At 37.9% G+C, this 25140-nt stretch overlaps 1 protein-coding gene across 1 annotated transcript in view; it reads right to left on the bottom strand.

The window, feature by feature from the left end:
- Nucleotides 1–25140, bottom strand: part of PTPRK (protein tyrosine phosphatase receptor type K) — a 397462-nt gene that overhangs the window by 178025 nt on the left and 194297 nt on the right. Inside the window, exon 6 of the mRNA XM_042815147.1 lies at nucleotides 22158–22332. Coding sequence (XP_042671081.1) covers nucleotides 22158–22332 — 175 coding nt within the window. The remainder of the gene's footprint in view (nucleotides 1–22157; nucleotides 22333–25140) is intronic.

The following is a 25140-nucleotide window of genomic DNA, read 5'->3' on the forward strand; positions in this document are numbered from 1 at the left end:
AATGACTAAATTGAAGAGAAGGTTATAAAATACAGGGAGAGAAAACAATCTTTTCTATGTGCTGCTCTAATTCACACAACAGAGTATGAACCACAGCTTTAACACCTGAAACAAAATATACCTAATGGTCAAATCAAAAGAAATTTTGCTATCATATTTTTATCGCTCTACATTGTCTTATTTTAAAGGTAAACCTGAGAAACTTAATAGCTTCTTCTTCTGTCACATCAATATGACACTAATCAATATGTCTTCATTCAGCCTGAGCCAGCACATTGAAAGTTCAGTATCTGGGCTGCTGTATTCACAGAAGGAATCACAAGCAAAATCAACCACGCTACAAAAATAATGGGGAGGAAAAAAATTACTACAGCAGAAATTGGATGGTATAGTTTTCCACTCCAAACAAAACATCTGCTGTTAATAACGTAGTTCGTAATAGTATACACTATTATGGAGATTGCTACCTTCAAAGACTGCATAAGTAACCAATATTATTTCTTAAGTTCAGATTATCTGTGCATACAGACATTTCGTATAAGATTGCATACAGCTGGTTTTGCATGTTGAACCAACCTGCTAAGAACACGTTACAGTAGCATTTGGAGACAAAAACATATCGGATACACAGTATTACCAGCTAGACAAATGGAAACAGTACCTTTGAAAAGCCCTTAACTTTGCAACAGTTTTAGAAATGAATGCATGTAACCATAGGAAAAGATGTTGCAAAATTTTTATCAGTGAGCTCTGTTTGGTTACATTACACAAAGCTAGTAACACTTTTAAAGTACTTCTTTTCATGAAGACTAGGCAGTCATAACTTCTCCAGACAGAGACGAAAATCCTGTTTCAAGCTTCTGATAGAATCATAGAATCACTCAGGTTAGAAAAGACCTTAAAAATCATTGAGTCCAACCACGACCTAACCATACTACCTTAACTCTACCAACCCTCTGCTAAGTCATGTCCCTGAGCACAACATACTGATGGTTTTTAAACGCATCCAAGGATGGTGACTCAACCACCCCCTGGGGAGCCTTTTCCAGTGCTTAACAACCCTTTCCGTAACTAAGCTTATTTTGATATCCAACCCTACACTTCCCTTAGTGCAAGAGTGCTTGAGTGTTTTTTTTTTCAGGTTTGTTTGTTTGTTTAGTAACTGGAAGCACCAGAAAAGCTCTCTCGTATGATTTTCTACCCTTCTTGTAAGCATTGTTTCAGAAAAAGAGTAGTTCTGTCCTCACCATGTCATAGAAAATCCAAATGAGATTTACAAAAACATTTTGAACACATGCACACAACTTCTTTTTCCAATTGTAACAAGCCACAACACAGCATTCTGACATTTAAAAAGATCCCCTAAACTTTTCCCTTCTTATTTAAAATAGCATTAACTTCCAAAGTTTGCTTCCTCTTGACTCAAGAAGTTAAATGGTTTGGCTGCTGAACTGAAAAGCCAGCCCTCAGACAGATGGACATCTTTGAGCCCTTTGTGCTGGCACACTGTCACAGCCTCTTCCTGACTTGTGAGGCACATCCTCACAGTGCAGATACTTCTGTTTGATACTCACATCCAGCCTGTCAAAATCCAGTGGCTAAATGACCCCAAGCACAAAGCCAGTTCTGGCTTTTTCTCTATTCCTCAAATAATCCCCAAGTACTTTTCTCAAGGCTGCACAAGTGAGGAAACCTATTTGATAGTTAACTTTAGTTACAGTCAAGATAATAGAAGCTCCACAAACCAATCTCACACATATTTTCTATCTTCTTAAGTACAGAGGCTTAGAAATTGACAACAGAATAATTCCACATAGAAAAATCTTCCTTCGCTTTGGGAATCAAACGGACTAGATAGGCTGAGTTTTGTGCTGGATTATTTCTTAGAGAGAGGATGGGATGGAGTAGGGATGCAGCAAAATACTCAAAAAATTAACAAGAAAAGAAATTGAAAAATGCATCAGAATTCAGCAAATAGAAATAAAGATATTTACATCTGTATATTCAAACAACAATTCTTGTTTTCAATTTTTAGTTCAGTTTCATGTGAGGCATTAAATAACGTGAGCACTCAGAAAGTAATTCACAATTCTAAATTCTGTCTATAGAGAAGCACCTTCTTTAAAAAAAATAATAAACAAACAAAACAGAATAAGGAAGTTCCACATGCATCCCTCTTAACTGAATTGGAGAAAGAACTTGAGCAAGTGCTTCCTACTTCCCAGGACTGTGTCTTAACCTACGTGCTCAATGATTTTTGGAAGAGTCTCTACATCTCTCCTTTCTTAAGTTGAACCATTTCCTGCAACACTCTTGAAGCCACACGTCATCCTGGAAGGTCAGTTTTTTTAATCATGGCTCCAATTACTTCACCATAGTTGCAATAATTTGTGACTAGATGCATATTCTGTACCTTGTTCTTTTTAAAATACTAAAGCATTAGGAAATAAAATGGCAAATGAAGCTAAAGTTGATAAATACAAAGGAGAATGTGATGAGAAGAATCCCCCATACACTCTATATCAGTATAATCAAACAGGAATAAAACAGATAAGAATAACATCCCCATTGGGAATTTTCATAACTGTATCATCTCAATTCTCTCTGCTGGACAACAAGCCAGACAAAATATCAGTGATTATGAGGAACAGCACACAATAGAAAGCCTAACAGCTTAAACCACAGCAAAAACTCATGCTGTTTCCACGTCTTTAACAAAAGATACAGATCTGATCTTCCTATCTCCTCTGACGGATGAGCTAGAAGATGAGATACAAGAGGTCAAAGAGAAGTCATAAGAATCCTAGGACAACTACAGAAAGAGTAGAAATGAAGAAAGAGTAAATAAATCTGGATTATTCGAGATGGAAGAACGGTGATTGAAGGAATACATGCTGAGGGTTTATGAAATAAATGTCATTTAAAAAAAAAAGAATATGGAATGACTTGCTATTTTGCAGTGAAAAATGATGGTGCACAACAATTTAATAAAAGAGCGGCCTGTAGCTTTCTTACTAAAGGAAAACACTTTCTTCCATCTCAAAAACAAACAAACAAACAAACAAAAAAAATCAAGTTAACTGTGGGAATTAATATTTCTGCAAGACAACAGGCAATACAACAATTAAAAAAAAGTCATTTGACAAATTCCTGGAAGGAATCATCATCCAAGATATTACTGCACAAATACCTTAAGAAGCGTTAAGCTGTAGATTGCTAAATGCCTTGACAACATACAAACAGAGGAGCGTATCATAGAATTATAGAACCACCAAGGCTAGAAAAGATCTCCATGATCATCTAGCCCAACCACCCACCAACCACCAGTATTTTCCTAGTTAACCATGTTCCTTAATACAACATCTAAACATTTCTTGAATACCACCAGGTAATTCAATCACCTCCTGGGCATCCTGTTACAGCATCTGATCACTCACTGTGCATCACTATGTGCCTCTCCCATTCTTGCATCTTCCCCTGTGCTACTAAAATATATTTTGAGGCCCAGTACTAGTATTTTCTTGTTACGCTATTTTTATGAGGGGAAAAAAAAAAAGAGTAATGGTTAAGTAACAAATTAAACTCTGGACAATGATATGTGAGCGTGGACTTTGCCAATTTTTCATAACTTGTTCCCTCTATAAAACTACAAATGTTCCAATTTCCCCTCTTCTTTTAGGGTGTGAACAGTGCATTGCTACATGGATACATTTTCCTCCCATTTTATTACAAATGATGAAGTTTCCTTTTCTCTAGTGCTTGAATTGAAAGCTTTGGTTTAAAAGAAAAGCTTTTTTTGCAGAACTAAAGAACTATAAGACAGACATCTGAGAAAAGATAAATTGATTTTCCATCAATTTACACCTCTGAATGGTTAATACAGAGATTGCACCTACGCTAAGACATCCTACATACATAATAAATACAAAAAAAACTTCCCTTATCCTATAATCTCTTCAGAATTGGAGTAAAAATAATCAGCAAAGGTAAACAAAGTCAGTACACAAAATAGCTTGCATGAACCCAAGTTTTCCTCTCACTGCAGACCAATCCGTAACTACTGTTGGAGCTCAGAATTGTTAAATACTTGAAAAGAAGATAAAATTACCACTTGTCTACACGGTCTCTCCTGCCAAGGCAAAATGTTTTGTCCTGCTGTCATCCTTTGTTTCACAGTCAGTATAAACAGTTCCCCCACTGGTAAGTATTCTAAGCCTGTGGTGTTTAGTTTTTTATTGGCTTGAATTACTTATCGTTCCTTTCTCTGCAACACATAAAAGTAAAAATGTGTAATGGAAAGGGGCCAGTAAAATCATTGAAGCTCAAAGTACCCCTTGAAAACATTAAACCAATCTGGAGATTTCCTCTTTGACATGTTATCTAGTTTTCCTTGGGTTATTTAATAGAGCATTCCTGTTCATGCCCTATGTAATTTATACCATACATTAACTCACTGAAAAACAAAATCAAACCAATTCTACTTAACTGCCAATAGTCTTGCCATCACCTCATCCAGGTTCATAATCCTTTGCTCTTCAATATAATACTTTTGCCTTTGTATTGCCTTCTCTCTTCTTTTCTATTTAATGAACACTTTAAAAAATGCTCTCTGGTTGTCTTCCCCCTTTTGAATTTCAGCCTTCTCAAGCAACTTGTACCACTTCTAATACCACAGTCACTTTTTCTTCTATAGAAGGATATTTTATTTCAGATTCAACAAATCAATCAAGGATGCAATTTCTCCCCATCTTATCTTCTTTTTTCAGGTTTACTGCAGATGAAAATTTCAAGTACACTTCACAGAAGTGCAGTGATGTGCCCACAGCTATCTTGTTACACAGATAGTTAGTTATAAGTGTGGCTTAACAACGACTCAGCATGCTTGCTTTTGCACACTTCAATTTTACTGATTGTCATTCCAAACTTGAATTGAACATTCAGTTTAAAGAATACATTACTACTTTCTTTCCTTGAACTTTCATTTCACTGTTTTGGTGCTTTTCTGATAGATTCCTTCCTACTTCACATGAAGCTCACCAGTTCTGCTTCCTTAACAATCCTAACATGAAGCTTACTGTATGCTTTTCTATTCAGAATTTTTACTTTAAGGCTGATCCATTCTGGTACTTGGTTATCTCCTCTTCCAGAAGATAATGTCAGCTTGATGGAACATATTAGTTTACCCTGTCAGCCCCTCTCTGTTGGAGAAAAAAAATATAAGAAAACAAAAATACCAAGACAACAGCAATTATCTCAAGAACCATTCTCAATAGGCACAAAGATACTTGTGGTTTAGTGTAATCCACTTGCAAAACAGACTATAGTCATTCTTTCAGATTATAGATAAGCAAAATTAAACTTGACCACATCATCAAGGGAATGAACCACATCTTCCCTGATCCTTCAATCTTTTCCAGGAATAGCATGTTGCTGGGAGTGGGAGAGGGAAAAGAGAAGTACAACCATGTCTCTTGGTGTTCTTGCTGCAGCATAAGATACTGACAGATGTGCATCAGATCTCCTCTGCACTGCAAAGTTCGAGTCCAACTTCTTGCCATTAGAGGACCACTTCAAATGCTTGGAATTCAATAATTCTTTGAATTTTTAATGCTCCAGAGTAATTCCATGAATTGTTTTAGGCATGTGATGAATCCTACCAAGTTTCAGTGAATAAACACCAGGTGCCAAAGCCCTGAAAGTCTGGAGAGCTGGAAGTGCAGGAAGTACAAGGACACCAAATTGACATGTGCAGGAAACAGATTTGTAGTTACCTGGCCCATTAATTTCTGTTAATTTCCTGAGAACTCAGCTGAGCTTCATCACTTGCTTCCATTGGGCATCTGCTTAGTCAGCTGACCAGAAAGCTGTATTTTCTCTAAAAATAGTTCATCTTGATTATTAGAAGTCCTAATGGTGCAAATGTTTTAGGGAGCAGAGTATCTTCAATAAGATGACAGTTTGCACCTACCACATACTGTTTTGCACATACACTATTTCCTCTTTTTTTTAATTCTACAGCAATAGTAGCTGTACAGAGTGTTCACTTTAAGGAACAAACACTCTCCTCCTGTCATGAAGCATGTTTTAACACATTGTGATTGAAGGAATACATGCTCCATACATGTTCCAGTCTGGAAATATCAATATGCCATTACATTTCTACTTAATCATTTATCTTTAATACAATTGCTCCAGAATACGACCAAACCTAAACATGAGGTAAGCCTCTCTCATCTGTCTGTTACACTAAAAAAAAAATTTGGTGAACTTCTCAAAATAGCCACTTGGCTTGGCCTAAATGAAACCAACTTGTGCTTCCTCAATCAACTCTTTCAATGTCAGTAGATCACTCTGTTTTTTTTAATTGTAAAAGTGTCACTGATAACAAGGGTAATAAAGAAATAAAAAGTGTCACCAGGGTATAATTCTTTCTGTTGCAAAGTTCACATACTTAGAGGTCAAGTATTTGAGGTATTACTAGAAAAAACAAAACTTGTGATGTATTACTTTAGGCAACCACGTTAGATGAAAATATGAGAGAAAGGTCAAAGACTTTCCTGGAATGGCATTAAGAAATATTTGAAGCGCATGAAAGCAAACAGTAAAAAGAAAGTGGAAAAGGTGTGGGCAGGTTCTCACATAGAACAATAAAAAACCTCAGGAAAGAAAGAAAAGTCTGTAAATCTAAAATCCAAATATATCTTAACCATGTCCACAGTCAGCTAAAAAGTTGACACTGTCCAATCTTTTACTTGAAGAGTCCAATTATATTTCCTTTACCAAATCATTTGAAAAAAAGAACCATTGTTTCTAAGAAAATAGACTTTACCTCCTTTATTGACATGTGCAACCCAACAGCCTTTTCTCTGCTTCACAGACAAAAGTAACAACCAGCAGGTAGTAAACAAAAGCTAGGTAAGTTAAATCACACTGCAGAAATTTTAATAGGTACCTTTGGTGCAAAACTAAGCAAAAATAAACAAATAAATAAATAAAAATCAACTGAGGACTGCAGCAGTCAGAGAAATGAGTTAACTGCAAGGTGTGTGAGTTACATTGCTTTTAGATAGCCAATGCAGAGTTGAGAGGTGTGGAAAAGCTGGTGAGACTCTCCCCTGCACAGCCTGAGAGATGCAAATTATCAGTACTGCCTTACTGCAAAGCAATGCTGACTCAGTCATATTTTCTGGTGTGGGAACACAAGTCACAGAATCACAGAATGGCCAGTATTGGAAGGGACCTCAAAGGATCATGAATCTCCAATGCCCCTGCCACATGCAGGGTCACCAATCTCCACATTTAATGCTAAACCAGGCTGCCCAGGGCCCCATCCAACCTGGCCTTGAACGCCTCCAGAGATGGGGCATCCACAACTTCTCTGGGCAGCCTGTTCCAGCACCTCACCACTCTCTGGGTAAAGAATTTCCCCCTGATGTCCGACCTAAATCTCCCCTCCCTCAACTTAAAACCATTTCCCCTTGTCTTACACATATCAACCCTTTCAAAGAGTTGATTCCCCTCCTGTCTGTAGGCTCCCTCTAGGTATTGAAAGGCTACAGTGGCCTACAGAGCTGAGCATGAGTTGTTGCTTCATTTACTAAGGCTGGGAAAACTGTGCTTATTTTCTGGAATCTTTATATTCATACACAGCAGAAATCACAAGAGTTGGTTTGAGAACACTGGAAGATGACCTGCTTTTTTCTCCCTTTATACATCCTCTCTTGCTTTCCCTGCTCTGAGGGAAGGGAAGTTCTCTAGAAAGTGTCAAAAAGACATAGAAATACAGAGGAGGTTCCTGGCTGGTTTTCAAGAGGAATACCATACACTGTGGGAAGATGCAAACCTTCAAATGAAATAACATGCAAGTTTTCTCCTCCTCTGTGACATAGTGCAGACAGAAGTTGCATGTATTCAAAAGAAGGACTATGCCACCACTCCATCTGCAGAAAAAAAAAAAAACCTAACAAAGCAAAACCCACTGCTACTGTACCTAATTCTCTGGAAGTACCTGGTGGCCATCATGAATTACTGCTCTATACATACTGCCAAACAGCTGCTCCTTCCTATCCACAATAGGGAAGGAGAAAATATCACTATGTCTTGGTGGTGCAACTAGTTTATCGCCAGCTTGATCAGTTAGCATGTCTTCTTTTATATAAGACAAGCAAGGCAACTAGTCCAAGATAAGTGGAAAGCCAAAGAATAAATTGCTAGTCAAAACATCTCTATACCTGCTGTCAACACAAAGTCAGAGTGAAGTTCAAAGAAAGCATTAAAAATAACGAGACTGCAGCCTTAATTTTTAAGTCAAAGGAAAGTTCTTGGTTTATTCATATCTCTCTTCAAAAGCAGCTGCCTTTTAAACTACGTTTTAAAAAAGAACACCACAAACAAACAATTTATATTACCATGATGTAAAATGTAAAAATAAATGTATGTAAAAATAATGTAAAAATGTAAAAATAAAACTGAGATTTTCCCATGCATCGTGGGGAAAAAAAAAAAAACACAAACACATTTTAGAGCTAATTCGCATAAGCTAATAAAATAGAGCAGATAATCAATATAGTACACCAGCCCTGACTTACTCAGGAAATAAGTAATCTAGTCTATAGACAGCTTTACAAAAAACATGCATAGCATTGACACTTTGCAGCAGTCTTCTTTTTGTACACAATCAAACACAGCTCCATATGGTTCGTGGGAACTACCACAACAAAAGGAACAGAAAGACAATACAACACTCAAACATATAGCAGGATGTATCATCTATGTTACAAAAAATTCTAATATGCTTGGTAATTTCATGTAAGATTTAAATTTGATTATGTTGTAATCCATTTATTTGTGGAAAAACAAAAATAACTGTGAGAATTAAATTTTTTTTTTTTTCTGCTATTTATTTATTTTAAGTCATTCAAACAAAGTTAGCATGATCACTCAACACTATGCCAACCCCCTCCCCCATTGGACATGGTTCCTATTTTATGAGCCTTGAATCAAAGTCTAAGCCTATGAGAGGATATTGGTTAGGAGCTAATTTTGTACTTAAATCTTGCTGCTTTCTCAGATCACAGAATCACAGAATCACAGAATCACCCGGGTTGGAAGGGACCTCAAGGATCATGTAGTTCCAACCCCCCTGCCTAGCAGGGCCACCAAACACACACATTCAGATCAGGTTGCCCAGGACCCCGTCCAACCTGGCCTTAAACACATCCAAGGACGGGGCATCCACAACCTCCCTGGGCAGCCCGTTCCAGGGCCTAACCACTCTCCTTGTAAAGAACTTCCCCCTAACATCCAACCTAAATCTTCCCTCCTTCAACTTCGATCCATTTCCCCTAGTCCTGCTGTTGTCAGCCCTTTTGAAGAGTTTACTCCCCTCGTGGGTGTAGGTTCCCTTCAGGTATTGATAGGCTGCAATGAGGTCACCCCGCAGCCGTCTCTTCTCCAGGCTGAACAAGCCCAACTCCCTCAGCCTGTCCTCATAGGGGAGGTGCTCCAGCCCCCTGATCATCTTAGTCGCCCTCCTCTGGACCCTTTCCAAAATCTCAATGTCTTTCTTGTACTGAGATGATAAAGGGAATGTGTAAAGTTGATTTTTGAGAGATTTCTACTATCACTCTTCATCATTTTTACTACACTCTTAGGCACTTCTAAGCAATTTTGACTTGAAAAAATGTACTTTAACTTGATTCATGGAAATTTGTCTCAGTTTAGTTCACAAGCCCATTATAGAGAATTTTCTCTTTACCTTGCTAGTAAAGAATCCAGAAAAAAAAAACTTTTACTATTACAAATTACTACTATGTAATGGCATCAACTGGAATGACAAACTCAAAGCATTTGGCAGTACAAGTACACAAGTAAACGAGTAAGAAAAAGGACAGGAACAAATACTGTAAATGTTACAGATGTGGTCCATGATACAAAACAGTTTTCCAAAGATTATTGCAGAATGGTAACGGAAAAGCTGAAAATTCAAACCTCAGTCTTCACACAGTGTCATCCCTCCTCTTGGGAGAAGTGGGGAGAGCACACACTCTGCCAAGAACAATGACACAAACACATATACAGGAACACACACACATCTGGGGAGGAGAGTAGAGAAACACACGTATTTTCCTTAGAGCACTCCTTAAAATTTCTTTAAGAACTGTGTACAGAGGACAATAAGAACTCTCAATGACAACCTCTCTAGCAAGCCAGCACTTCCAAATTCAACTCAGCATCTCAGTAGGAAGAAATCTGCCTTTCTGCATGTATCAACACATCCCTCTTAATCAGGAAAGGCGAATAGATTTCCCTATTTTCTATAATTCTGCAAACATGCCTTCTAGCACTTAACACTGCAGGATAATCCTGTTCCGATTCCAGCTATGAATTATTAAAGAGACAAATATTTGAAACTATTTAGGAAAGAAATAAACTCCTAACTATTCTGAGTAAACTTTCTGTAATCTCTTTAAAATTACCCCTAAATAGCTCCTCCACCAAGATGATCAAAGGTCACTAGTACATTGCAAAGCACATTTTTATGAGATAACTTCCATTATAATTGCAAAAATGATTCCAGCCACAATTTAGGCATAGGATCCAATTATCCATTTCATTTTACATCTCATGGGCTAGATCATTTATCATGTTTCATGATAATGATCTGAAGGCACATGGAAAGTGATTTCTGTAGGTAACAAATTATCTACCATATTAGCATAGCTTACAAGGTCCTGTCAACAAGTACTATGCATAAATATGAGGTAATTAAATTCACAATGTGCAGGAGCATCTGATATGTTACTTGTTTTTCTAGTAACTGCCAAAAAATACAGGTTACTAAATTCAACATACCAGTTTAGTTGCTTAAGTACAGTAATTTAGCTCCTCATAACACATCAGGAATCGTTACGCCCTTAGAACATCAACGGGTAGAGAGCAGGCTCAGGATCTGGAGATGAATCTCTCATCATATGGCATTACTGCTTCTTGCCATCAAGGCATTCATCATGTCTGTGAGACAGCTTGGAATGATAGCACTGGACCCTCACATTACCTCTCCTTGGACTCAGTCTCATCCATCTTTTGCATCATTCCCCATTTGTGTCTGAGTATCATCTCCCTGCTGCAAAACTGAGTGTGAACCTGTAATGCCTTTAACCTGCAGTGCCACTCTAATAGTAATTGATTTCCTTTTATTGTAGAGACAGTGCTGAGTGAGACCACAGACGGTAGCAGAAGCCAGGAGATGGTCAGAACAGCAGTGCACTACATTCTCTGTCTTTCAGCAATATGACCTATTTTCAAGGAAGCATTGCTATAATTTCATAGACAGCTATTTTATACTGCATATAAATTTACCAATATATAAAATTGGTATAGGGATATGTATGCGATTTGTGTTCCCAGTTCAGTTGCATTTTAATAGCAAGATTGCCTCCAATGCAGGTGAAAATTAATGTCAGCGGCGGCTTCACTTTTCATTTTTGTTAACTGATTTCATGTTAGAACACTATTAGATTTTTAAATATGTACTAGAGCACACAGGTGTTGCTGCCTTCAAAAAGGAACTTAGATTAACTCTACATTGATCATGGCAAGACATCACTAGCATGATGACTTGTGTACCATAAACCACCCAAGACTAAGCGTTTTAATTCAGCTTCATCTGAATGCTGCTATAAAAGTTTAATAAATCAAAATGATCAAAATGCCCCCGGTGGCAGGTTGGGATTCAGTTTCCAATTCAAATTCCCTTTAATATATGGCTTCTCTGACATCCTGCATTTTCTGCCATCTATGTTGAATTCCAAATGTACTCCTTTTCATCATTACCATGCATCTACTCATCGGCACACTGTTTAACAGCCCTGCAAAAAACACAGAGGTGTCAAACCTAGAGGGGCTTTCCCTTTCCCCAGACTGCAAAAAGATGGCAGGTAAGGGAACTTTGTCTTCCATTAAGTAAATATTTTCTTAACCTCCCCGCTAACATCAGTGGCATTTAAACTGAGACAGACCAACCCAAGCTGCAGTATTCAGATGAAAGTTTTGATTTAAATAAATGGACAGACATGGCAGCTGCTGGAAGTGGAATTAACCAAGTGAAATACAGCACTGATGTGTGGGGCAGTCTGGAGTCATTTTAATTAACTTGAGAAAAAATCATGTTACCTGCAGATGATCTTCATCATTGCACTTGAATACAATTGCAGACATGAAAAAAAAAAAAAAAAAATCAAACCTCTCATTTCCTCCCCGAAGCCACACTGGCTGACAAGTTTTTCCTCATCTCCTTCTCTCTTTCACACTGGCTCCTCCACAGTCCAAAGATAACTAGGGTTCTCACCCTTGCAAATTTTTAATTTTTCAAATATTTTCTTAGCTGCTTGGATTCACCTGCTTCTCCAGTAAGGAGGCATATGACAAAATCACAGATGGATAGGATAACATCCACAAAGCAAGACAATTCTTGGGAATCATTAAAATCACCTCTCTGTTATCACTGGCACACAATTTTCACATGGGCTGAGCAAGACCACATCCTATCTTGCTTTTGATGGATTATGCAGAGCATGCAATGCACAGCTGATGCTGCCTGTAAGAGAACTGATAGTACCTGATCTGTCACACAGGCAGAAAGCCCCAGCTGAACACTACCTGCAGCCAGCATTAAGCCTGCTGGCACAGAGCTCACTTTTCTGCAACTGTGGTCTGCTGGCCAAGCTCTCACCTCAGTACTTCACATTATTGGCCTTCAGCATTTTTGACTGCGTAGTACGGACCCACAAAGCTGTGTTTATTTGACTGCCGAAATATAGCAAGGTTTCCACAAGATCCAACAGGAGTAACAGCTCAGTGCCTGCCATTCACAACCACCATTGCTCTGACTCCTCTGTGAGCCAGTACAACTCACTCATAGCACAGAGAGGTAGCACAGCCAGCAGTTTCTCGCCTGTTTTGCACATTGAACCAGCCTATGCAAAACTACAAACCTAACTTTAAAAGTGCTTCCTCTGAGTCAGCCTGGCTGCCCAATTCACTTCACTGCAGCAGGAATGGCTCTCTGCACTGGCGCACAAAACAAGGGCAGAGGGGAGGAACAGATGGAAGTGTTTCTTTCAGCAGCAGCAGCACTCTTTAATGTAAATCTGTGTCTGGTATCTGAGAATTTTTTCATGAAATGCCTGGTAAACTGTTATTACATATTTAAGATATATTCTTGAAATAGTTCCCCTGCCTAGCAGGCTGGAATCTAAACTAAAACAGCTGAGAATTCGCCAATTGCATCATAGTTTTATGAAATCAGCATGAAATATTTTTTTCAAAACCAGACAAGTAATTCAATTCAGTTCAGATCTTGTAAAATAAAATTGGAATTGGAAATACCACAGTCAAGTTTCAGTTGCCCCATTTCATGCTGGCGATTCCCCTTAGCATTCCCCTATTTCTTACAAGTTATTTATAATATGTTGACACAAATCAAAATAATAATAATAATAAAAAATTCTGTCTGAACACAATACTTATTTTTTAATTTTTTTATTTATTCCCCACCACGAGGGTTGTTGAACACAGAAACAGGCTGCCTAGGGAAGCTGTGGAGTCTGGCCTCCAAAACATTCAGAACACAGCTAGTCACATTCAAGGGCAACTTGGTCAAGCTACGCTGCCTAAGCGCTGGACTGCATGACTTCCAGAGACACCTTTCCACCCCAGTTATTCTGTGATACATAAGACAGACATAAATGGCATGAAGAGTACTGGAATAAGCTGCTGCCTGATTCTGTGAACTGAAGAAGGAGGCTGATGGGCAATTCAGAGATTCACTTTGTAAACACATTGTTGTTTAAGTGTTTATGTACATAGCCAAAGACAACCTTTGGAAACCAATCAGGCACACTACGTGATTCATTATGAAAGCAGGATGTGACTTAATAGCACACAGAAGTTTTGTACCTAATAAACACACAGAAAAAAAGAAACCCAAACAACTATTTGTAGTTATAAAAGAGACTAAATAGCTAGAAATGCATTTGCTTCAAATTTGTATAAGATAAATCAAGAATAATAACCAAAATCAAGAAAAACAACCATGACTGGTAAACATCAATCTGGCTCACAACCAGCATCCCTAGTCTTCCTTCTCTTTCTCACTTTGCCCTGCTGGTTTCCATTCAGAGATATGAGGGAGAAGATTTCTCATCACAGTTACCACTGAGGAGCGTGTGGAAGAGAGAGAACATGAAAAGACTTGCACAGGGTTGGTGTCACAGTTTTATGATTTTTGGTCTTCAGTATTCCGCACCGTAACATCATGTGGGGCATTGGGAGTTTAACTGTTAATGCTCAAGTTCTGGGTACCTGCCAAGAAGAGAAGAAGAACCCAGGGGACTTTGAGGTCATGGAGAAGAGATACAACTCCTGGCAAGGTCATCTGATGCTCTTTTTCTTCTGCTCTTCTTCATCGTCTCTCCCCCCGTCTCCCTCCTGCTCAACTGGACTGCGCATCTCCCCTCAGTTTTATGGTGAGGCCTATCCACCTTTTGGACATTCTATCTCTCATTATATTTGATTTATTAGCTTCAATGCTAATTATATTGTATTGTGGTGTGTTATCTTGCATTCAGATACCATATTTAGTAAATTAGTTTGTTTCTCCTCAGATCGTTGCTGCTGTTTTTAATTATTCTGGGGTCCCCTGTCCCCTTTTTCTGGAGGCACAGATTTTGCAAAATCCCTCTGCCCCACTGGTCATGGAACTGGGCGGAACCAGCCTCTAAACTGTTGACAGTTGGTTACCCATGTGCTCTTCGTAGAGGCCGGGTGAAGAATGTATGAAATGGGAGAACAACTGCTTGGACTGGCAAAACTAAGTGCCACACAGCATTAGTGCCCACCACAAAGACTGTGAAAAAGCAGGCAATGAAAATCATATAGACAATATCCCTTGTACAAAGCTAATTAAGTAGATTTAATCTCCCAGGACTGTTTTCTCCTTGTGAGAGCTTGTCCAGGAAGAAAATGAAATTTGTGGGGGCTTGGGATATTTATTTTTTTTTTTTTTACACTTTTGCAACTCTTTCTATTCTGTTGCAGTAGAAAGATAGGAGACTAAGTGCAGTTGGAAACAATAAATCAAACGGTTTACAGAATGCACAAGGTGAGCACAGGAAAAATGCAACAGATTTGTTTCAAGCATTTTGAGTTTGGTTAGGAGATGAACTAACAAAAACAATGATTAAAAATAGTTAGCTTAATCAATTTGTATAGTCACTGCTATTTGATTCAGCCATTCATTTGGTATTCTGTGCGTTCTCTGCCTGCCTCTGTCCTTCGTTGCCATCAATTTTCTCCATAAGTGAGAAACTAAGGCATGACACAACCAAGCTGAGAGGGCACCATCCTTTGCTGAAACACAAGGCATCTGAAACAGAAAATCCTGGAAGGCAAAATCCTACGGCAGCGAGTCATGTCTCTACATCTGCTTTTGTCTGACACTGCTCCCAGCAATGGGCAGGACATAGGGCTACAGGGCTTTGGCTCTGAGCCAGATCTGCCACCTTAAAGTTCACAGAATGCAGTAAGGCATGTAACATCCCAAAAGAGACCTAATGAGAATGTTATTCTGGCCTATGTCAAGTAGTACAAAATTTGTCTCTTGAGATAAAAGCAAAACATGTATTGTATCTTACATGTTTCAGATCTACAAAGACCAAATCAGAGAACTACAACAAAGCAATAATGCACATAAAAAGAATTTCAAGAGGATTATAAAGAGACAGAAGCACTCTCCACCCAAACTAAGTCAAACATTGCAATGAAGCAATTAGATGGGCAGTGTCCAGGACTGCAAACATTACAAATGAATCTTAGTAAAAAATGCAAGCTTTTGCTTTTTCTGTTAGTGCAACATAAAAAAAAAAAAATAATAAAATAAAAAAAATAAAAAAAATCATACACACATGGAAAGACTTCAGAACAAGAACACATCATGCCTCAAAAAAAAAAAAAAAAAGAAAAAAGAAAAAAAAAAAAAAAGACTTGCTGCTATCAAAATGACTGTTGCAAAGCACTTTTATATGTCAAATATAGCCCTGCACAGCCAGGATTGCTCAACACGGAACTTGAACCTGTTCCAAATACTGTGCATTTCTGCCAGCTCCTGAGAATCTACACCTTTTTGGCCTGTTTTTTAAATCCAGTTAAAACTATTTTGTTTCTTCACAAAAAGTGATTTCCCTGCAACTTTCTGAAGTGGGCAATACACTTAATAATTACATAACTGAAGAGAAATGTTGCCTTAGAGGAGGAGATGAGCAGAGCCTGCTGCACATAAGACTTGCCTCATGAGAAAGAGATGCTGCAACCCATTCTGGTATGGCTGATCTATGTAGGAAAAGCTTATGACTCCTTTCTGGCTCAGTCTATTAATTATGAACACTTAGAGGAATTACTGAGGTATTTTCCTATGTATTTGCTGCATTCTTCATATCTAAAGAAGGTATTTGCCTTCACAGTGACAGCACACCTGCTACAAGAAACAGGACTGACAGTAAGAAATTTCTCTGTTTAAAGAGGGTAAAAAATCTTTACACAGCAGAGAACTTAAAAGCAGAAGCTGTCACAAAATGAGCAATTGCATCTTTCCCTCTTTGAAGGATGCTTACAACCTAAATATACACCCCAAAATACACTTTGTGTTTTACTAGTGAAGTTTGGAAGAACTTGACAAAATCATTGCATTATTTTTTTCTACTGCTGTGAAGTCATCTAGACATTATCCTCTGCTTCTCCTGTAAGGATACAGCTGAAAGAGAAGTAATATGGTATACTAAGTAAAGCTTGGGATATAAAGTAGCTTTGAAGAAGGGTTAAGGGTCCAAAACAGCAACAATATTAATATTTGTATTCCAGGAATGCACCTTGTAGCAGCTACACACAGCTTTTTCCAACTCATGACCACTAAAAAGCCTGCATGCTCCTACAGAAGCTTGGCAATGCTCCAAAGAGGCACTAAGCCAATACAACAATGCCCAGCAATGCAATGTAGAATCTCACTCTCTATTTTCTCCTCTGCTCTGAAATGCAGCGAATGCAGAGAAGCATACACCCAAAGCCCTGTTACATATCACCACTGTCTCATGGAGATTGTATTTCTCAACATATTGCAATATATCACTAAAAATCTGATTTTTCTTGCATTTATGGAACTGATGGTGGGAGATACAACCAGAGGGGAAGTAAAATCTATCATCCAGCCAGACATCTTAATACTGGAGGACAGAGATAAGTATCATTTTGCAAAATTGGTACAAGAAGAGTTAACCTGTTTGCAAGCAGGCAGTCTATGAACATTCAGACAACATTATTTTCCTTAATCTGCCACCTAGCGCTCTCCTGTCATCAAACAGGAGTTTTATGTCCACCTAACATACTGAGTAAGTAAACCAGGTAGCAAAATTCAGGACACACATCAGCAACATGTTCTTTCATGCTGAAATTTCAGCAACGTTGAAATTTGGAAAGTGAATTTCAATTTTCTCAACTGGAAAGACCACAGTTTTCCTGTTAGAGAAAAAAAGATAAATAATAATAATAAATAATACTCTCATGAGAAATATTTGCCAGGGGCAAACTCCATCTTCGAAGCATTCTGGCATCATGAGAAGATCAGCCAAATTGCTGGTTTTCCTATATAAAATCCCTAAAGGGATTTCAGATGAGAAAGGCAGATGTATCAGTGCCAGAATTATTTCCACAAGAACTGCTCCTGATGGCAAACAATTCCAGCAAAGGGAACAAAGACAATTATCACAAATCCATACCAATACTCAAACCAAAGGATTTAGAAGAGAAACCACTTGCAAACCACATTTGCAAAGTCAGGTGAGCACAAGAAACAAATGCACAAATTTTCATATTAAAAAAAAATCATACATGTAGATCAATGTATCACAGCTCGTGGCTTCTGGAACAACAGTCAGAAGGCAGTAGAGGAAACCATCTCTTTTTTTTCCTGTTGCTATTTTGGATTCTCTAGAGACATAAAGACAATTCCCTATTGAAACGCTATAAATCAACACACAGGGCCCTCCTTACTTTGACTCCACCACAGAACTGCTGTTTGATTTGGAAGAAGAAATGATTAATAGAAAACAAACAAACAAACAAACAAAAAAAAAACCCACTACATTTACCCAGTGAAAACATCAATATTTGTTATAACTTCAATAGAAGTTACAAACATAGCAAGTAGAACCAGACATACGGTGAAGATATTCACAGATAATACTTTTTACTTTTTTTTCTTTTTTTTTTCTTTTTCTTTTTTTTTTTTTGGATTTAGAATTAGTCTACAGTTTCTTCCAATAGATGTTACAGAAGAAACTAATAGAAACTAATAAAGATACAATACACAAAATAATACGCATTATATTTCCTGCTGATTTTGCAGTATTTAATAGTATATAAGTACAACTAGTCTGCTAACAGCATGAAGCTATTTCAAAGGCAAATACGCTCAGGAAAAAGTACAAGCACTACAAAAAATTCAATTCATTATTCTACCATTGGGGGGGCAGTTTTTAGGGGTTTTGTTGTTGCCCTTCTTGACAGCCATAGAAACACACAGCTGTATTGTGAAAGCAAAACAGGCAGAAGCAAAGATCATATCCGTCAGGATCTTTCAGGCATACTGCAGCCAAAGAAACCAGTGGTTTCATTCCCGTGGTCCCTCCAGGAATGTATGACAAATTAAATTGGGATTATTCTAGCAAGTTTGCAAACAAACCATGTATGAACAGAGCATTAGTTTCACCTCCTCCTGACTGATAGCCACTTTTAACACATGTCAACCACTAAGAACTATATCACAACTGCCACAATGAAAACTGGCTTTCTTCTTGATGTAGAAGACCATTTTTCTGATAAATACCACCAACTTTAAACAAACACTCCAGTAGTTTGCTTTGTTGTTTTTAAACAGTTCTGAACAACGATACCACTTCTTCAGTTCTATGCTGAATATTGAAAGGAGCAGAAAGACTGAGAGCACAATGCAATTGCTCTCAAAAGTAAATAAAAAGGAAAACCTAGTTTCTTCTTCTTCACTCCTACTTATACATCACACCTATTGCTACTCCCAATCCTGAAGACCTCAAGAAATTACCTTTCCAGAAACTGCCAATTTACCAGTCATCCAAGGAAAATATAAATAGACTATTAATCTCATGAGCCTGTTCAAGAATACAAGTCAGCTAACTGTATTGACAGTGCCAAGCTTCCTGTAAAAGAAAGGGGAGAGTTTATTCCACACATATCTGAGAACAAGAGCAATGCCATAGATGCTATCTAAAAAAATAATAATATTTAAAAATTCATCAATACAAGGCAGTTACTGAGCTGGAAGCTGAAGACCAGCCTCTAAACAAAGGTGAGACATTTAATTATTGACTGGAACTTGGCTTGGTAAAAATGATGCAATTGAATTACAGATCCTACGCTAGACTGATTTTTCTTCCAAAAAAACGATTCCGAGTAATTGAGTTGTCCTTTTCAGGATCTTTAAACATATGCCATCCCTCTCAGGTAACTCCATTTTTAAGAAATTTTTAGAACTCAACTGAAAGCTATTCTACTGATAAAACTCACCATGAAATAAAGATGTTTCACTATGATGGATGCTATATAAGTGGAAACTTTTATTATCAAGGCTGGCTTATGAAAGGCTCATCAGAAAAGTATCAGATGCTTCTATATTATTATCTATCCATTCTATCTGCACAGACATGGAACACGAAAAGATTTCAGTCGTGCAACTCCCAGATTCTGAGCTGCTGAGCAGCAAGGGCTGTTCTTCATTTCTCACTTTTGAGTAACCCACGCTGGCAATGAAGTTTGGCTTCAGCAGACCAAAGACCTTACCGTTACCCAAAATGATCTTGAAGCAATACTAAAGCCATGACAAAGTAAATTGTGTTTCATTGTATTTATTTTTTTTTTTCCTCCTCTGGCTGTGAGAACACACAGATCAATACACTTCAGCATGAGAATTCTGCAGTGAAATTTTCATTTGTTACAAACAGCAACAAAAAGGCCCCAAGCATGCCCTGTCACTTTCAGTTTAGAAGGAAATGCACTAATAAACTCTTACCCCTGGGTCATCTTTGACAATGGGCAATACTATGCCAGCTCTTATTAAAGGCAATTCGTATCAGTGGCCCAAAAATTTCCTTTAAAATTATCATCTTTTGTATCCATGTAGCAGGATGTCAGCTTTAAAGTGCCACTGAGATATAGGACCTGTCATTTTGGTTAATTTTCAGTACAGTTTTAACACCAGGGTAGCCAATCCCTAAGGGTATGCTTTTTGGCTAACTAGATTTATTTAGTGGTTATCTAGACAAACAAGAAAATATATTACTGTATATTGCTTTTCAAATACAACAGCAAGCAATAAATCCTACTATAAAATATAAATCCCTGTTCTTTACCATGATGTCAAAGAAATAAAAATTGTTTTAGATAATTTTTTCATTTTTTAAAAATACAGATATAATGTATATATCATATGTATATTGTTAATCTTGTCAACAATTATTATTGTTAATCATAATATAGATATGTAATGTTAATCTTAAAATATCAAGAATTTATAGGCGTTGTGTACATAGCTATCAAGTTATGTTTCAAGGCATAAAGATGACATTCTCAATCAAATGACCCAAGCTATTCAGCAGGACAACATACTGCATTTAAAACAAAAGTACTATGAAGTTTGATATTATTACCTCTTTTTTTTTTTTTTTTTTTTTAGAGAGAGAGAAATAGAGTTTTAAACACTATTTTATTGCTCTATTATAACAGGAGAAAAAAAAAGGAAAACTTCATTTACTGCATAAATATAGCTATTTGTCTCATTTTCCTAATAACGTTGTATTAGGATGAAGACTGTTTCACACTTTGGTAGACAAAAGGATACATCAATAGAAAGAAAAAAAAAAAAAGATGTTAAAATATTGTCTAAAACCTCGTATGTTCCATGGAATCTGTTTTTATTGATGTTATATAGAAGATATAAAACCTAGCTGACCTCAATCTGTTGGTCTCCCAGGAAAAAGACCTCTGCCAGAAAATGCCAGATATCAAATATCTTAGAGCATTTACTAGGCTATCTTTATTTCTATAAGCTGAAGATGAACTGACTTTCCTTGCTCTGGTTCCAGACCCAATGGCTGATCTCAGATGAGAACTGACCAAACCTCCCATGGCTGAAGCAATGAGTCAAGCAGGAGCCCCTCTTGTGCCCAGCTCTGGCATACCTGGCCCAAACCAATCCCATTCTAAGCATCACAGACAGGCTTTTGTATGCCCATATACCTTAGACCACACTTCAAAATGCTAAGTCTCAGAGCAAATGTAAGTGTCAAAAACAGGCAATTGCACAGGTGACACATGCAGGCAAGGAGAATTTTGATAACTTACTCCAGGCCAAACAGCAAGTGAATTTGAGAATCAGAACCTGAAATTCTATATTCAATCATGTCTTTCACCAGTAGGTTGGCATAATACCAGAAAACAGACAGAAGTAGTAAAGCATCAACTCAGCATTCCTACACTTAATTCATGGTTTTGTTCCAATAGGCTCCTGAATGAACTGCAACAGAAAAGCATTTCTTCCTACTCCACAAGCTGGAAATCATTGCATAACATATCCATAATACTTTCAGTCCTTGGATAGGTCAAGTTTAAAACTGTTTTTCTACACCTGTCTCCCAGAAGAGAAATGTATTATTTTACTGAACTGCCAGCCTGCTCAAGGCAGCAAATTAGAAAGGCAATGTGAACTAACTAGAGTGGATTTTCTCAATTCTTGAAAACATTTATGAAACATTAGGCAATTTTCACCTTAAATCCAACAATCTACAGAAAAAGCATATAGGATACTGCACACCTTGTAAGATCAGGGACTTTACACAGATGCATTCAATAGAAAGTACAAGAAATTTTGCTTTATGACAATTCCAGAAGCCTCACAGGAGGGCTACGTGTGTGTAAGCACTTCAGATCAAGGCATCTGTAGACTAAATAAAAGGTATAAGCAGAAAACACTGGTACTCAAAGCATTTAAGCAGATAAAATGACCCAAACCTTACCTCGAACAATAAGTTGAGCGAAATTTGACACTCCAGAACCTCTCTCTGATTGAGTTACACAACGGTATAAATCCTGGTCAGTTTTTGTCACCTCTTGCAACTTAAAGGTAGCAGCAAATCTTCTGTGATTTATATTTTTAGTCTGAGCAACTGGTATGTCTTCCCCATTTCTTCTCTGAAATAGAAAAAGAGAAACCAAAGCAGAGATATCTTGTAAGAATATAATAAGCATTTATCATTGTCATCATACAGTAAATACATTAAAAAAAAACCCCACAATAAGAAATGTGATCACCCTATGGTTTGTTTTTTGTGATACAAGAACTCTGAATCAAATTTGGGGATAAAAAACACAGTCAGGCTTTTACAAGACTGACTGTGCTATACACAATTGCCAGTGCTGGGACTCCCATAGGACAGTCCAGGAGCAGCAGCTGTATTCCCAGTAAAAATCATTCAACTTAAAAATAAATTGTAATAGATACATTGGATTTATTGTAAATAATACTAATCTAAACAAATCCAGCATTAAGGATTTCACTTGTTTTCAATACTCCTTTTCATCAAGCAGCCAACATTTCCTTTCTAATGCTAACTTTTATCTGTCCAAATTCAACACATTCTAAAATTGTACCTCTGTTACACTAAGCACCACCTACCTACGTAGAATTAGTTGAAATAAAAAGAGAAGGAAAGAAAAGTCTTAAATGGGAAGATGTATATCTATTTTAAAAGCAGTTATTAAGAAAAAAAAAGCATAGCTATCACAAGTCACCAAAAAAACTAATCTGTCTGGAGCGGCAGGAAGGAGGACAAGTCAGAAAGTAGAATTAGTTTCAGCTCATAAATAGTTATTCTTATCTCCACTTGCACAATATACTTCATTCCTATTTTAATAAAAAAACAGATACTCTATGAAAAACTAGCGTTTGAAAAAAAAAAAAAAGGAAAAAAAAGGAAAAAAAAGGAAAAAACAACAACAACACTAACAGAAACTCACACCAACCGAATAAACTTCTCCCTACCATGAATCAACTGCATGGATTTCCAGCTCAGGACACATTTTCTGAAGGCACAGCTTTGCTCAGTCACCACAAAGACATTGTAATTCCCTTTGTAGCTACACTGCCTCCTTTGTCCAATACACAACACAAAGGAGACCTCTGCTCATGTTTTTTAGCTCTAATTGACTCCTGGAATGAGAATCTTACTAAGGTCTTAAACTCTGAGCTTGCTGTCTAATGCAAGAAGCAAGACTGCTGAGCAACAGAGTTTAATAACCCAACAGCCCATGCAAAGGGGAGAAATAGGAAACAGGTTAATGCTGCTCATATATACACACCAGGCTCTGTCACAGACAGGAGTTCTCTGTAACATTCAGACACTTCATTTCACATCTACCACTTGCGATCTTAGCATGAGTTAGTCACTCCCTACAAAGCTTTGCTGCAGATTAGCCAGGGCTTCAGCACTGCTTCAAACCAGCTAACAAGTACTTACTTTCAGCAGCAGTATGTTTCAAAAAGATCTACGTTAGGCTGTCACCTTTCTTGTAGCAGACACAAAGGACCCATCCCCTGCTTCAATGAAGTTAAAACATTCGTTTACATGAATATTTCAGCCACTGGTATTCTGCCAGAAACACTGTGTTGTCACCTGCATCAACAGCAGGTGTCGGGGTTTATTGGGGTGACTTTTCCTCAGTTCATCAGGAGAGGAACCCCTGCCAGCTCACCCCACCACTCTCCCCTCTGCTAGGCCAGAAGGGGCCAGCAGCCACCACAGTGCTTGGCCCAGTCCAGGTCATGTTAAGCCAGTGGGGCAGGATCAGGCTCAGCAAGACAGAAAATGTGCACCCTGATCTCCACAGGGAGATGGAGCATGAGCTGCTCCCAAAAGGCTCTCACACAGTTCCTGCCTTAGTCAAAGTCCCTGTCCTGTAATCTTCCAGACTCTGATTAATACATGGATGCTGCCAGAAGGGCTGTTCACGAGGCATCTGCTTCCTGTGAGAAGGATTAAGAAAGCCTGCCGAGGATCACAAGGAGTACTGTCTTCCTGTCAGAAAGGCCTTGCTGAACCTCAAGAATCAATGAAATTATTAAAACCCAATATCAAGCAAACAAAGGGTAATGTTAAAGGCTTTATTTGAGCATGCTTAAGCTACAGCAAAACCATTTTGCAGGAGATGCACCTCCCACTCCATGGAGTAGGAAAGCCATACTTAAAGCAAGATTCTCTTCTAACTTTTCACCCTCAGTTTCGACTAGGGGCTTAAACAAGCCACCACTCAAGCTCTCTGGAAATGTTGATCTGTAATGAAATGCTACAGTTGAAACAAGTATAATAAGCAAACTCATAGCAATGTTTCCTCTCCAGCTCAGCTCTGCCCCCCACAGTGCATGCTTTCCCCAGTGCAGCATGTGGGCAGCAAGCCAGAGGATACCAGGCTGTCCTGGAAAACACAGACCAGCCACGCAATTGTTAAAATGACCAAGCGGGATATAATGAACAAAAGGCTTATCTTATTGTTAAATATGATGTGATACTAGAGTTGACAGCAACGCATGTAATGCAATAATTCTTGCTCTTGTAAAGGGATAAATAAACATCAGAGACAGTTTTCTAAAATTAAGGACTTCCTGCGATAAGTCCAGTGCTTTCAATTTCAATGCCACATGCAGCCTGCAGCAGAGAAGCCCATCACAAAGGTTAATATGTAAAATTATTTACCCTCCAAAGCTCCAAACTTGCTTACTTCAGCTAGTCTGCATGCTTCATGTTAGAGAAGTAAAAGTGAACAGGGCTACTATTTAAAGTTAATTTTAGAGCAATTAATCAAAATGATATTTAATGAGCTTTACAGTTCTGCTCCAACAACAGAACCTAGGATTTATTTTTTTCATTTACATCAATGATTTCTGACTACTTAATCTTACAAGTCTCAGAGTAGTTGCTCAAATTGCTCTGCATTAGGATTTGT

This window comes from Centrocercus urophasianus, unplaced genomic scaffold (assembly GCF_019232065.1).
Source record: "Centrocercus urophasianus isolate 14NV4802_14NV808 unplaced genomic scaffold, USGS_Curo_1.0 seq_10, whole genome shotgun sequence".
Taxonomy (NCBI): Eukaryota; Metazoa; Chordata; class Aves; order Galliformes; family Phasianidae; genus Centrocercus; species Centrocercus urophasianus.